Source organism: Erpetoichthys calabaricus, chromosome 1 (assembly GCF_900747795.2).
Source record: "Erpetoichthys calabaricus chromosome 1, fErpCal1.3, whole genome shotgun sequence".
NCBI classification, from domain to species: domain Eukaryota; kingdom Metazoa; phylum Chordata; class Cladistia; order Polypteriformes; family Polypteridae; genus Erpetoichthys; species Erpetoichthys calabaricus.
The window spans coordinates 211,335,718-211,352,874 of NC_041394.2; the positions used below are offsets into that span (position 1 = coordinate 211,335,718).

General features: G+C 34.3%; 1 protein-coding gene across 2 annotated transcripts in view; it reads left to right on the forward strand.

Moving 5' to 3' along the window:
• mdfic (MyoD family inhibitor domain containing) overlaps positions 1 to 15,658 on the forward strand; it is a 165,769-nt gene extending 150,111 nt beyond the window's left edge. Inside the window, exon 4 of one of the 2 annotated variants that reach the window (XM_028811269.2) lies at positions 14,728 to 15,658. In XM_028811269.2, coding sequence (XP_028667102.1) covers positions 14,728 to 14,975 — 248 coding nt within the window. In that variant the 3' untranslated portion in view covers positions 14,976 to 15,658. The remainder of the gene's footprint in view (positions 1 to 14,727) is intronic. The other variant, XM_028811261.2, reaches the window with a different exon arrangement.
• Positions 15,659 to 17,157: the final 1,499 nt, after the last annotated feature.

Consider the following 17,157-nt stretch of genomic DNA (forward strand, 5'->3'; position numbering starts at 1 on the left):
CTAAAAATATCCATCAATAAGGTTCCTTAAGGATATATAAATTTGACAGCAACTTGTTTTAATTTAAGAAAAAAAAAAACTCCAAATGCTAGTATTGACAGATAAACGTAATGTACCGCAAGGCAGGTACCAACAATGGACTAGCAAAATTACAGTTCACATATTCTTAACCAATACCATAAATTTCACCTGAAACTGACAAGAAAATATAAAAGATTCTGTATCAAGATAAACAAAAATGGTATCATTAGTCTTTATGTGAACTCTAGTACCTATTTCCAGTGTTTTGATTTCATTTAATTGCCACATCTTGGTGGGTGCCGGTGTGGGGCTTTTCTTCAAAATTTCATGCATGAAAAGGTCTTTTTTTTTTACAATTTCTTATTGTGTTACTATTTGTTTTTGACATCAAAAAAAAAATGGATTACCAAAAAAAAATAAATGCCACATCTCAGGGCAGTAACCTGTGTATTTAGTGAGTACAGGAAGTTGTAAACAGCGCTAAGGAATCATTGGGACAAGCGTCTGGCTCAGACTCTAGATATTTTATAAAGTTCAATTCTGAATGCAACTTTAGTATATGCTAAGTTTCAAACTGTAGCTTTAATATTCTGTACGATTGATTGGTTATTATTAAAATATTGTAAAATTATGACACACACATTCATATTATATATTATATAATGAATGACCGTGTGTATTGGAACTGGGATCCTGCAAGATTCAACATAAAGTTGTGTGTATTGTACCTTTTCACTCTTGTGAGCAAGAATTGATGGTCAGCATTGAGAAATGCTGGATTATTAAGAACTTGCACTAATGTTAGAAGCTTTTTCTTCAGACAAAGAACCACAGACATACAGTATATAATAAACTGTCCAGTTGTGTGATAGATAGTAGACTTTAGATACCTTTATAAAGTATCTATCTATCTATCTATCTATCTATCTATCTATCTATCTATCTATCTATCTATCTATCTATCTATCTATCTATCTATCTATCTATCTATCTATCTATCTATCTATCTATCTATCTATCAAGTTGATATGATTTTGCAGAATCTATATTAAAGTGAATAAGATGGTCAAGCCCGTTTGGCTGATTGGCCTGTTTGTATTACAATTGTTCTAATGTTCACATGTTTTGTTGCCCATAATGCACAATAAAACTCCTCTAAAAAGGCTATTGCTTTGAATGTAAAAAAAAATATTATAAAAATTGTCATGTTTACACATTTAAAATAATGACAAATTTTCATGAAGGGTTAATTCAAAATGCCCAATATCAAAAGCATAGTGAGAAGATGAATTTTTACAAGTCCAATGACATACCTTCTTGTACAATAATAAGTATAAGCTCGCTCAGTGTGAGAGGGCGTATGTTTATGTGTGTGCATGGGAATGTGTACAGTGATGTGTCTAGGCTCAGGCTCCAGATGACCCTATACTAAAATTTGGATGCAGATAATGGACTGATAGACAAAGACATTAATCCAAAAGAACACAATGAAATGATTCCAAAATGAATTATAACCTAGTGTTGGAGTTAGCACACAATATGATATTACAGAATCTGTAGTTTGAGTGTGTCTTGTTCTCTGTTGTTAAGCTTATATTGAGCTTGTTACTGCCTAGTTTCAGTTATCTGCAACCCTGGTCATAATCTTGATGTGACTGTGCAAATTCATAGTTAATTATCATATTTCAGGGTGTTTTTTGGTAGCAAATTGAAGAACTCTTCTTAAATTCTGGTTTTCCATTTAAAACTGCACTTTTGGTGTTTAAAACTACATGAAGCAAACAATTACTATGTGCATTATATATATATATATATATATATATATATATATATATATATATATATATATATATATTGTTTCAACAATTTAAGTCACAATTATGGTCAATTACTGGTAAATTATTGGTTGTAGTTGAAAATAGACTGTACTAGGTTTATCACTTTAAAATACTGCAAATCTTTTGTAAAACATAAAAGAAAATTGTATTTATTATGTACAGTATATATTCTCTAACCTAGCTCTCTGATTTAAGTTTTTCTGACAAAAATTGTACCACTTCAACCCAAACCCATGTGTATTAGCCCCCAGACGTTTGAATAATTATTGAGAAATTTCTGGTATAGCTGTTGTATGACTACTGAAAGTGAAACCAATATTTGTGCTCAGTAAATATCCATAGTACTCTGAAGCAATATTTTCTGACCTTAAATGAGAGTCTGGTGGGTACTTGATTTTAAAAACCCATGTGTTTAATTTCAAATTTCAAATAGCCTTTTCCTGAAAATCTCTTCACAGATTAAGAACACTAACAGATGAACACTTGCCATTTTGAAACAGCAAAGAAAGAACAACTATAGTCTGATTGATGATTTTTTAATATGCTGTTTGTAAGGTGGCAGAATCTAGTTCTGATTTTTTCTAGGGATGGTGCAGGGGATAGCATTGCTGCCTCATACTATACCACTGGAACCTGAGTTTGAATTCTAGTCCTGTTATTGCCTGTTTGGGGTTTGCTTGTTTTGCAAGTAGAGGTTTCAAGAAGTATTTAAGTTTCCTCTTGATTAGTTATGAGTGTTGATTGAACATATTTGTACATTGGGTTGACATCAGTGATTATTCTTTCCCCCACACTTACATCTCATTTAGTGTTTCTTACTGGCTTGTATCTGATGCTGCAATAGGTTCCAGTTCCACATAACCGTGTAATGGAAGAGGCTTCAAAAAATATATGGAAGTTTTAATAATAAATCTTAATGAAGAGCAACAGCAGAATTTCATAAATATACTAAATAACATTTTAAACTGTAAAAAATAGTTTTGAAAGTGTAAAAATGAGTTTGATTTCCATTGCTGCCATTATTTTCTTGTTCCTATTCCCCTCATATTAGTCCATCTAATTCTTGGTGTACTAAACTATAGAGCTCCATTTTTTCCCAACCCTACCCCCATTCTTGCCACATTTTGCCTCGTTATCAGCATTCTGGAGGTGGTGCTGCCTTCTTTTTTGTGTCTTACTATATTATGGTCCGTTCATTCTCTTGTAACATAACATTACAAAAAAGTGAAGTAATTTCAAATTGATAGAAAAACTTCCAAGCATGGAGAGTCAGTCCTGACAGTATGATACACAAGGCAGAAATCAACTCAAGACAAAATACCTAGTCATTCCAGGAGCCACTCTTATTTAAATAATTACATTAAAAGTTCACTTTTAATCTTAAACTGCACATCTTTGAAATGTGGGAGGAAAAAAAAAATTGCAACTGAACTTGGAGATTGTGTAAGTGTAGCACTAAAGCAAGAATCACATCTCAAGCATCTGGAGCTAGAAGTCAGCAGCACTAACGACTGTTACGTTTCCACTGCTAATGGAAATTTATTTCCTGTTATTTATTATGGTTTAATATTTTTTACAAAAAAGTACAATTTTGCTACAGTAGATTATATTTTACTTACTAGTGGTACATGTGCACTTCCTACATGTTACTGCTCTAAAAATTATGGATGCGTTTAAAGATGTCCAACATTGTGAAAAGTATATTTTGCCTTTTTCAAATATAACAATAATATCACAAATTATTTTCCAGCTATTTCAATATAGTGCTGGGAGAAGCCTAGGAGGAGGAACCCTGACTAGTTAAGAAGTCAGTCCATCCTCCTGCAGTCTCTGAATCCTAGTCGAATCCTGACTGATGTTGTGGTCGTGAGTGAGTCAGTTTACTTGTCAGGGTTTTTATTTTAAAGAAATGTATGCACAGTTTTACTGTAGCTTGGGACTTGCCAAGCACAAAAATGATATTCACTGTTGCAATGTTTACAGGTAAATTGTGTGTTTATATGTTTGGTTATGTATTTGTTATCAAATACTGTAAGTCCTTACTCTCCACACTTTTTGGGAAATAGCTTGGTGCACTGAAGAAAAAACCCACAGCCAGTAACCCTAGTAACCTTGCCCATCTCTAGCCATATTATACTAACCACTGCTTTATAGTATATTCATCAGCTATACTTTTTGTACAGTATGCTTCCCTATTTATAGTACTGCATAACAGATTACATACACTTAACTGAATCTGAATGGTTATATTATTAAAGTCAAGCACTCAACTTTTTCTTTTAAATTGTTGTGCATCATATTATAATAATATCCATAAATTGGCATATTTTAGAAATCAAAGCAATGACTAAGCTCATAATTTTCCAGTGTAACTGGTACATTTAGTTAGTAAACAGTGAATTAAATTAAAGCTGCGTTTCAAAACAAACAAAAAAAGTGATAATGAATGCATGAACAAAATCGAAAAAAAAAGATGTAAATGACATTTCAAGACGGGAGTCGTTGACATAAATAAGCAGCACAAGAAAAATGCCTGTTTCTTGCCTAATTTGTTTTCACAGTGTATTCCACAGTGATTTTCATGTTTTGCACGCTTATGCTGCTTTATCCTTATTTTACATTGGAAAACATTTGTTTTTAATAGTTGCTTTTTGTAATTTATTTTGTTTTTAGAAAATAATACCTTTATATGAATGGATATAAAATTCCCATGTATTCTACCTTGCTTCTCCTGTGGACTAATGCAGATAAAAATAAACAGGAATGACAGCATACAGAGCATCGTTTCCCTGAAAGCCAACAGTCAACTGAGGATTTAAACCATGTTAAATTGGTAACACCGAAGAATTTAATGCATATTTAAAATGCACTGGCTCACCAATGTAATAAGACTAGATATGCACTTATTAACTTTTTTTCCCAATGATAAGCCCCTTTTGGAATGTGACTTAAAAACAAATGGAAAACTGCAATACAAGTGATTTGTGGTTTCGCACACAAGAATGATGCCATAAACACCAGTGTTAAACGGTGTGGCAATAAAAAAAAATTTCTAGAAAAAACCCAGGTCTGTTAAAAAAGAAAATCTCAGAAGTACCTGATCATTATTTTTGTGCTTTGTGTACTTTATATTAGACAGACATGACAACAAGAGCCACTTGCACCTGTGTTTTCTCTTATTTGCATGATACTCTAAGTGTAAATGTTGCAATATTAAAATTAACAATGTTTCCATATTGTGGAAAAAAAAATTTTGGGGTTAATCTCAAATGCTCCCTATGAAGGGAGGAGTATTTTCCATAAACCTAAATGTAATAAACACCTGTTTGCCATACTATGATAAATAAACACATACATGCTTCACAATGCAAGAAACTCGGATGCTATGCATGATTTTAAAGCTCAATATTGACTAAATAATTAAACCATTTTTTTAAAGGGCAGAGCAATAGTGCAGTGATCAGTGCTGCTGTCTAATTAATCCAATATCCTGGTTTTAAATCCTTCATCTGGCTATTGTACATATAGTGTATACCCATTTTCTCTAGGTCCTCTGGTTTTCCTCCCACATCACCAAAGATACAGTACATAGGTTAATAAGAAATGCCAAACTGGCTAGAGGGAGTTTGGATTGTCCATGGGTGGTAACTGTCCAGAGCAGTTTCCTGACTTGCACACAGTCTTGCTTGAATAAGTTCTACTGCCTTAATTGGATTAACAAGTTTTCGCTATACCATGTTATGTAACTTTTCTAGATTTTGCTGTGTTTCAGAAGATAGAGCATGCACTCCTATTTCAACAACTATTACAGTTAAAAAAATAAAGTGTAAGTGGAAATTTAAAAACATCCTGAAAATCAGAACTGTGATAGACTGGCACCCTGTCCAGTGTTTGTTCCTGCCTTGTACCCTATGCTAACAGGAATAGATTCCAGCACTCCCTCCATCCCTGCCCAGTGACCCTGTTTAGGACTAAATGCCTTAGAAAATGACTGACTGACTGAAGTCACCAAATGCGAAGTAAGAAAATGCAAAGAGATTCAATTTAGAAAATGTAGAATGGAATTTCTGACCAGTTCATGCTGTATGACCTTATGACCTGCTTTATTAATTAAAGCTTTTTTACTCTAATTAAATACATGATGTAGTATCAATTCAGATTATCTTCTTATATAATATGCTACCGTGGCTGTTCGTTTGTCTGTACAGTATTTTAAATCACCTATAGCTCGCAAACCATATGAACTATAGATCTCAAATTTGGTACACATATACTATGTGAAGTCTACTATCCGCTTTTGTGGTGATGATTGACCTCCAAGGTTATTCCTCTTTTTATTTTTATTTTATTGTATTGTAGAATCAACTCCCGGCAGTGGCCAGCAGGGCGGCTGTGCAGCAGATGCGTACGGGCGCTGTTCTCATTCCTACCACTTTCGCCGTCACTTCCCCTACCTCTTCATATCTTAAGTCATTCTTGAGGCAGATTGAAGACCTAAGTGCCAGCTTAAGTGAAAAATTAAGGAAAACTTACTAAGTAATTGCAACACAAACACTGACTTAGGTTTAATGCGAAAAGATGACGACAAAAGAAGATGGAGAAAAGAAGAGCTGCTAAGGAAACAACAGGATGCATCAACCTCTGAGCAAACGAATGCTAAACGTACAGAGAAAGAGCATGAAAACTATGAATGCTCAAGTCAAGTGGATTCACTGCGTGTTATCGTGCAGTGCGCCGCTACTGGTTACAATAAAAAAATTCATGGTTCTGTGCTTAGCTCTCATTGAATTTTACTGTTGCAATACATGGTTTATATTTCTGAAAGTAACTGATTTAAGTGAGTATCCTTCATGATAGGAATGAGTTATCAAAGGAATGTCTGTGGAGGTCGTCCTACAGTAAAGTACTTGGGACGAAGATACTGCTACTCTGTTCATCATCCTCCTGCAATGCATCACCCTCCTTCATTGTTGTTTTTGACCCTGTCAAGCTAATCAACAGCCACTAGTCATTGATAAAAAAAAAGAAATCCTGCTAATTTGTTTTCCTAAGAAACTGTTTTGAATATTTGTTCTTTGATTTATGTATTTTTATAGGCAAACACATGAAAAAAGTTGAGCACAATAACAGTTTTTAAGCCATAAGAAGCAGATAAAAATTGTAAAATGTCAAAACCACAGTAAACTTTCATAGACTATATCATTACTGTATGGTCTTTTATTTTAAAAGAATAATATTACTTTTAATTACAAGTAAGCTTTCAAAAAATGACCAAGAATCTGTGTTTTGTCTTTTGTTATCCTCTTAAATTGTGATTGTCCCCCTGCCCCCAAAGAACTGTGAATCACAAACCAAGGCCATTGTGTGAAATTATTGACCTTACTTGTATGTGTTACACTGCTGCCCTGGCCTGTCTCTTTTGTTGCTACTCTGACTTTGCACTTGGCCTCTTCTGGCGGTCTGCACCTCCCATCTTCATTTAAGCTGTAACAAGTGTTATGGCAATAATTCCTGTATCTTCTCTGGGTCTTAAGGAGAACCCCTGCTGTGGACCTCAACTGTCACATCGATTGCGATTTTGCCCTCTTTGATTTTTGCTTTGAGATGGCTGAGTGCCTGGAGATTTGTTTTGAGTGGTCTGAAACTCTGCCACTATAGTTAGTTTAAACAGAGAAATGGCCAGGGTCAATATTCTATCAGTGAACACATTTACTATTACAATAGTTGCAGAGACCCCTGTCATGTGTAACCTGAAGGGCAAATTTAAAACAGGTTAAATTACTGGTTTAGCAATATTTCCTTTATCAGATTGGGAAAAGGAACCATTAAGAATGAAAAATATCTGCTGCTTTTGCCCTCTTTTAGACCAGACATGGTTTCATCTGGGTCAAAAACTCAAAAATGTAGACTAAGTAAGACAAAAATGAGGTAGAAATATGAATGGGAATAAATGTAATTGGTGATTACCCTTAGCAGCCACGTAAAACTTCCACAATGAGGTTAAATGTTAATCAGAAAGGAGAAAAACAAGTGCATTAGTGCAGCAATTTGCTGCTGAAATTTGGCACATTATTAATCAGTTTTACATGATCAGCAAATGTGTTTGCATGATAATGTTGCAGTTACTATAAAAATCTGCTAATCTTCTTTAAAACCATAATTTATTCTTTTGAAATCATTCTGGTAGTGTTGCTCCTCAAAATTTTCTTTTTTTTTTTATAATTAAGGCCTTTAGGAGAAGTGATTTTGAGTTCTTATATTATAATATATATATATATATATATATATATATATATATATATATATATATATATATATATAATAAATAAAATGCACATATTAATTGTTTGCTTCATGTAGTTTTAAACTCCAAAAATGCAGTTTTAAATGGAAAACCAGAATTTAAGAAGAGTTCTTCAATTTGCTACCAAAAAACACCCTGAAATATGATAATTGAGTATAAATTTGCACAGTCACATCAAGATTATGACCAGGGTTGCAGATAACTGAAACTAGGCAGTAACAAGCTCAATATAAGCTTAACAACAGAGAACAAGACACACTCAAACTACAGATTCTGTAATATTATATTGTGTGCTAACTCCAACACTAGGTTATAATTAATTTTGGAATCATTTCATTGTGTTCTTTTGGATTAATGTCTTTGTCTATCAGTCCATTATCTGCATCCAAGTTTTAGTATAGGGTCATCTGGAGCCTGAGCCTAGACACATCACTGTACACATTCCCATGCACACACGAACATACTCCCTCTCACACTGAGCGAGCTTATACTTATTATTATACAAGAAGGTATGTCATTGGACTTGTAAAAATCCTATACACATGCTGGGAAAATATTCAGACTCTGCATAAAGAGCAGCCTAGCCCTTATCCACTGTCCACTGGAGTTGTTTTGGAGAAAGTGGGGAGGTTCTTAGGTGAATGTAGATGGAGTTGCAGGTAATTTAGTGATAGCCAGGGTGAAAGGTAAATGGAAGAAATTCAGTTTGGTATCTAAGTTTTAAAGTGGTCTCTCTGGCGTGGAAAGTAAAGGTTTATGAAAGCTGTGTTTGGAGTAATATCTTTTGTGGGAGTGAGACATGGCTGAAAAAAACAAAACATGAAGCAAGTGTGAGGAAGTGAGAGAAAGACAAATGCTGACTGAAGAGAAAGACTTGGTGTGAAAATGATGGCTAATGTGCTGAATAACAACATTTATTTCTTTAGCAAATTTTCATACAAACAATGTAGTTTAAAGTGCTTTACAAGAGTTTAAGAAGTAGTTACTGAAAAATAGAAGAATGCATAAATAGTATACATAAGATACACACACACACACATATATACATATATATACATATACATATACATACATATATATACACACATATATATATATATATATATACACACACACACATACATACATATACATATATATATATATATATATATATATATATATATACCCACACACACACACACGCACGCACACACACACACACACACACACATACATATACATATATATATATATATATATATATATATGCTAGTCATTTAGCCCGTTACAATAACGGGCGCTAGAACAGTAGTGCATAAACATTAGTAGGAACAGTCTATATTAAATGGCAAGAGACTTTGACTGCATTCTTTTTGTTGGTCGTATTTTTCTTTCTTTCAGACTTTCTTTTGTTTATATTTATTTGCTGAGCTAACCGTTCTTTGTGGGCTGCTACCGTGTATTGTGTGTCTTTAATTTTCTGTGACAGTAATACTGTCTTGTACGTCCGCTGGCTTGTATGTCCGTAATATACCTTTAATTTTCTCTGGCGGTGATACAGGCGTGCGCGTCGGTAATATGCCTTTAATCTCCTCTGACAGTAATACTGGCTTGTATGTGGCTGTAATATGAGTCACTGTATTGTGTACCTTTAATTTCCTCTCGCAGTAATACTGGTTTGTATTTCCGTAAAACACCTGTAACTTTCTCTGTCAGTAATATCGCGCATCGCACCGTGCCCCGTGCATGCGCACTTCACCAGAAGACACACACACACGGACACCTGGACGCACAGAGGGATTTTATTAAAGAGGATATATACACACACACACATACATACATATACATATATATTATATACACACACACAAGCATAATTTATATAAATATATATATATATCTGTATATACATGATATATATTTAATAGAAATAGAGTTCTTAAATATAGAATTGTTTAAAGTCTCTATATGGTAGTTCAATGATAAGGACAATTGGCCATGGTAGACAGAAAAAATAAACCCTAGTTAAGCAAAGGAAAAAAAAACCTGCAGGGGTTCCAGACCAATAGACCTATTAGCCCCCACCAGGCATTCTGCCCAATATCAATTTTTTTTAAGTAGTTCCTTGTTCTTTTTTTTTTTTTTTTAAGGCTTCATCTTGAGATAATTCGATACAGTGGGTCTTGCGCCAGGTTGGGGTTTCTGCTTTCATTTAAACATTCAAACATCACATGCGGCTACACAGGACATCAATCAGGTGGTGGTGGCACAAAATGCCACCACAGAAGAACCAAAAAAGAAAACAGGAAAGTAAAGTTTAATAAAGATTGTAGGTTAATTGAAGAGAATGTAATTCTGTGCATATGTAGTTTTTAATGAGTCCTGAATGGAAAAGCATGACTGGGTCAAGAGGTGCACCATGATAAAGGTGGAGATGATGACTCCAATAAGGTATGATTGCAGGTGGTGTCAAATGATATAAAAACAATGAGTGTCAACCCAAAGGAAGGAAAGAACAGTGAAGAATGGAGGAAAAAAATTGGGCTAACCTGGGTAAACCCAGAAAATGTCATTAAACCGATTATGATAATGTCCAAATATTTTGAAACAGGAATACCACCTTGCAGTCCATCAGTTGATATAGTTTATAGTATTATATTGATAGTTTGTGTTACTAGTCTGAAAAGCCAATGTGTTTAGTTCAACTAATGATTACATTTCATATGTGTCCTCTGTATATTCACTGGTAAGCATTTAAGGAATTCTTAGTAGAAAAAAGTCATAAAAAGCTAAAGTTTGTTTTTTAGTAGAAGTAAATGCAATATTTTACTTATCTAGATTGTTGATAGTATCTTAGTGTATACCCTGCATTTTCTTGAGTTGTTATTTGAATCTTTACTGTACTATACAAAAACAAAGGAATGTTTTGAATATGATTTGATTTCAAACTCAACACAGCAGCTCACTGATTCCTATTTAGGCTTTATATAGTGTTTTTGTTTGGTATGTTATTGCTTTAAATTCCTATTTTGGTTTAATGTCTTACATCATACCTAGCATTTTTAGCACAAATGTGTTGTGTGATTTCTAATAATTACTCTCAACATTTTTTTTTTTATATTTTAGCACTGTTTCCTTTCTTCTCGCACTTACAGTATCTACATTTGCCAAGTTCAGGACTTTTGAACCACGCCATTTAGACTCACCAGTTACATATGGTTGTACAATATATGATCTGTTAATGTTGATCGAGTGTTAGTTACTAAAAGAAATGTCCTTATTGTCATTTTCACATTTTGGCATTATAGTCAGATTAAGATCTAAGAGGTATCTAATACAGTCTCCTTCCTACCTCAGTCTACAGGATGATGTTGACATCAGTGAAATCTTGAATTTCTATTTTAATATGTGCAATGAAGTATTTTTCCAAAACAGGTTACAAGTATTAGCAAAATCAGCTTTTAAAAGCCAGTATTTAGATTAATAAATATTGAACAAGACACATCTTTTACTTTTAGAAGCTATTGTTGAATTTGCACACTGTAAATACCAGACATTGTTTGTGGCAAAGAAACTGTTCAAGCACATCTAGCATAGTCAAGTCACTTGTGATTTGATGTGATGAGGTAATGGTTATTGAGTCTTGAGAAACTTGCAGTAATCAGTTTATTTAAGAACTGGAAGTTCACCCCCATAGTTTAAAATTTATGATGTAGTTATAGTGTGCGTATTTCTTCATGCGAATTGTTTGCCAAATACAGGTTGAGTCAAAATTATGTTACACTAATGGTACTGCTATGGGTTTACGTACAGTATATACAATTTTTGTGGACAATTTATGTACCACATATGGTACATGCGTTGAATGTGATGGTGAACAGGTTGAGACATTCCTGTAAATCACCTTGGACATATAAAGTATGTTTTGTGAATAAATTGTTTCTGCCATTCAAATGTTAACATAATTTTGACTCAACCTGTAGTGGCACTGCAGAAGTTATCATGTTAAAATGCTTGCTCATAAAGCTATGGTACTTCATGCAGTACTAATGCATAAAGAGGTATTAATAAGCCAGGGTTTACTAATGCTGCTAAATGTAATATTTTTATATAAAAATTGCTATTATTTCTTGGTTCTAAAAAGTGATAACTCAGTCTGACATGTTTGATTTGCATAAATTGTAGTTACAAATCGACTTGGCATATGACTGTTTACAAAGCTTGCTTTTAACAATAAGATTCCTATTGTATCAAATGGGAAAAATAAAACTAACATTTTATGCTTATTTTATTAGAATGAAGTCATAAATCATTTACCTAGCTAATTTCTCAGCTGTAATGTGCTCTATAAAATTCACACACGTGCACAATAATATTACTACCTTAAGTTCTTGTCTATAAGCCGCGGCTTATCTAAGGAAAAAAGTTTTGAAAATGAAAAAATAGAATATCGGCTTATACATAAATCCGGCTTAAACGGTAATCCCTCCTCCATCACGGGGGTTGCGTTCCAGAGCCACCCGCGAAATAAGAAAATCCGCGAAGTAGAAACCATATGTTTATATGGTTATTTTTATATTGTCATGCTTGGGTCACAGATTTGCGCAGAAACACAGGAGGTTGTAGAGAGACAGGACCGTTATTCAAACACTGCAAACAAACATTTGTCTCTTTTTCAAAAGTTTAAACTGTGCTCCATGACAAGACAGAGATGACAGTTCTGTCTCACAATTAAAAGAATGCAAACATATCTTCCTCTTCAAAGGAGTGAAGCAAACAAATCAATATGTCTGTTTGGCTTTTAAGTATGCGAAGCACCGCGGCACAAAGCTGTTGAAGGCGGCAGCTCACACCCCCTCCGTCAGGAGCAGGGAGAGAGAGAGAGAGACAGAGTTTGTTTTTCAGTCAAAAATCAATACGTGCCCTTCGAGCTTTTAAGTATGCGAAGCACTGTGCAGCATGTCTTTTCAGGAATCAGCTTTACAAAAGATAGCAACGTGAAGATAATCTTTCAGCATTTTTAGACGAGCGTCCGTATCGTCTAGGTGTGCAAACAGCCCCCCTGCTCTATCCCTATACGTCAGGATCACAGATAGTCAGCGCAAGAGAGAGAGAAAGTAAGTTGGGTAGCTTCTCAGCCATCTGCCAATAGTGTCCCTTGTATGAAATCAACTGGGCAAACCAACTGAGGAAGCATGTACCAGAAATTAAAAGACCCATTGTCCGCAGAAATCCGCGAACCAGCAAAAAATCCGCGATATATATTTAAATATGCTTACATATAAAATCACAATTTAAATGACCGCTACGCGCGCGTGTTGACTCGGCGACGCTCAGAGCAGAAAGAACGCGCTCCGGCCGCTCCAACCGCGCCATGCGGGGAGTGAGAGAGACGCCAATATCTCACACTCTCTCTCCCCTTAAAGAAATTAAATGGGTGCGAGTGAGACCACTGACCTCCCTCCCTTCTATTAGTTATAGGTTATAGTACGTTCGGCTTATCCATGAGTCCGGCTTATCTATGATACGATTTTATTTTAAAAATTCGTATGATTTTTGGTCTCCGGCTTATACATGAGTCCGGCTTATAGACAAGAACCTAGGGTACATAATAAACTTGAGTATTTTCCCTAGCCAAAACAACTAGAATAGTTAAAAAAAAACACTTGTCTTTAAAAAGATTTTTTTTTTCTTTTTTACTTCACCCCAAAGTTGATTGATCTGCTGCTTTTATTTGTTTTGTTTTTTTTATCAGCAAGACAAACACTGCATGTTTAAATGTGCTGCAAGTTAGCTTTTAAAACAAAAATATATATTAAGTACATGTCAAGTATTTATTTATTTAGGATGTTTAACATAATTTTTTTTGCTGTCCAGGAGTTTGATTTGATTAATCTGTGTATGCTCGCCTTTGAGGCAACAAATCCTTAAACTGGAATTTATCCAACATAACATAACATAAAACATAATATAACAATATTAAACCAGTTTAATCCAATTCAGGGTTGCAGAAGGTAGGAAATAGCCCTGGGCAGAATGCCAGTCCATCACAGGACTAAATGCTATCTATTCCATATTATACAGATTGTGGTGTTCTATTATGATCCCCAGTCTAAGAATTTATTTGAAGTGCAAATCATAATGGAGTTGGTAACTGTTGTTTCCTGCTGTTTAGTTACTTTGCATGCGCAAGGACTGATTTAAGTCAGACTATATAACATTTCTTCAATTATATGTAATTCAAAGTGGCCTGTTGTATTCGGTATTCTGAAGTATACTCTGCCTTGCATTATCTGGATAGGTGTGGTAGGTTTGACCAGGCAATCTGAATATAGGGCATTTGAAAGCTGTCAAATCTATATTTGATGTTCCCTTGAAACTAGTCAGATATATTAAAATACTCTAAGGGAGAGGTTGATTAATGAGCTGCCAAAATTATATTTTTTCACCTAGTGATATGAAATATTGTGGAATGAGGAACAGTATCTGACAGGATGGTACGCTTTTCTAAGATTCAATTTAACCATTTTTTCTGTTTTTTTCTTGGGTGCATTTCACATTCCCTGATGGGTCTTCATGAAGACTGCTGCGTACACTGTATCCTGGCCTGCCTGTTCTGTGAGTTTCTCGCCCTGTGTAACATAGTTGTAGCACAAGCCTCCTGTGGGATCTGCACTTCAGATGCCTGCTGTTGCTGCTGTGGAGATGACCTAGGCGATGACTGTAACTGTCCTTGTGATATGGATTGCGGCATTATGGATGCCTGCTGCGAGTCATCAGACTGTTTGGAAATCTGTATGGAGTGCTGTGGGATTTGCTTCCCATCTTAGATTGTTTTGTGCACCCAAAAGAGGTGTGACGTAATGAGATTTTGTGTTATGCATCAACATTAATAGGCATAGAAAAAATCAGAAAATGGCTCTGCTTTAAACTGTTTAGTTGTGTATTGACCAACGATACAACTCTGCAATTTTAACAATTAAACAGTCATCCTGCTGCTTCTTTTTGCCCAGATTGTACAGGCTGTATCTTAGTTAGAATGCTGTTTTATCAAAGTTGTTAAAAAAAAAAAACGAAGCTATTTTTAAATGTCTGTTTAACTGTATCTAGATATTCTTTTTATTTTTATAATATATTACTGTTAACTATTAAAAACTTATTTCAATTAATCTAAATTTTATATAAGGAATAGTTATGTTAAGTTTTAGGAAATCTGTTCTAATGTGATTTTCATATGCCACATTTTGTTTTGTATATACAGTATGCTGGTAATTTTGTAGAAATACCATTTGTTTTTTATACAAATGTACTGTTAGTACTAACTCTCATGATGTTACATATGTTACAAAATAGTCTTTTAAATATTATGATTTTGGAGTACAATTTATGATTCTTTATTTGGTACTTCTAAATATGAAAAACACTTAAATAATAAAGTAGAGAAACTTTACTAAAAGTACTGTATTTAACTCATAAGTCCTTGTACATTGTTTAATCTTGTGTTCTTTACTGCCTTCTTGTTACACTATTCAACATGTTTACAAATCTCTCTAGCAGTTCACTTTTATTTTTATTTACTTTCTTTTTTAATTAAAAATTATAAATCATTTTTGCAACTTCCAGAATATCTGCTTTTAAATCTAGTATACTAAAGGAGAAACTTTTTTTTTCAAATAGCACAACTTCTTTGGTAATGTAACCACTAACGTAAACAATTAACCATCAGTTCTGTCGTAGCTTATGAAATTATAGATTTTAAATAGAGGATGAAGATCAGTTTAGAATTTTTATTGTGTGTGAGTAAGTTGCTGCTAGGCCCATTCAGAAAAGAAGATAAACTAAAAACTGAAGGTAAACTAAAAAGCAAAAAGGATCACTTCTCAAAAAACGAACAAAATATGTACTCTGTCTTTACTGTAGCCAAATAAGAAAATGAATCAGTTCTTAGCAGTGTTCTGCCTTTGTTTTTTTAAAACAGTCATACTCGTAATTCAGCAGGTCTAACATTGTGAATTTCTGGGATTCATATGCACTACACTTTCATTTTCAGAATCCATTTGGAATTACAAAAGAAGAACACAAAGCAGTGTTTACCACTCACTGGAAAAACTGTTCATCTCATTCTTTCAAATGCACTACATATAGTACAGTACCTTTTACTGTTATAATAGCCTACCACTGGTCATTGTATGATAAATGCAGCGTGAAAGAATTGACACTTCCTTTGTAATGGCTGCAGCCTTCTAGCAGAGTAAAGAAGCTCTCAAAATGCCACATCATTTTCATAATGATATAAACATACATTCAAAGGTTTCTGTGCTTCAAAACAGTGACATAATAAAATATGATGGGTCCTAGTGAAAAAAAAGGAAATTAGGCCCCCTCATTTGAAATTAAATGAAATTCAAATAATAAAAGACCATTCTTGAATATATTCAGGAATTAAGAGAAATTAACTGAGTTAGGCAGTGCTTGGTTAATGTTCTTGTGCTGCTGTTTCACTTTTTTGCTAATTGCATGCAAAAATGTGTTTAAAGGACAAGCTTGAATTGGTTTCTTACAAGAAGGAAGGAGTGTTCTGAGAGTATACATGTAAATGTATGATCTTAGATTAGAAACTGACAGTAAAGAACTGTCGAAACTTGCTCCGCTCACCACATACGGGGTCAGATTAATAACACTTGTTCTACTCTGAGATCATCAGATCAGTTCCAGTATAAACTAAACTCTACATGCATATTGCAAACATGAACACAGCTGGGAGCTACAATGGAGGTCTGGTCTGGTAGACATTATCAAGGACAGAAAAGGGAAAAAAACAGGTTTGACCTAAGCTGATATATGCCTAAACAGGATTGTTCAAAGGACGTGAGGCCTGAACCATGGGAATCAACACATCACCATATCACTATGACGTCCCATTGGTTCAAAAGGTACATCAAGGAAGCACAAGACCAGCATAAATTGACGGCAATAGGGAAGTCCGGAGTCTCTGTAATTCCATCCATCCAG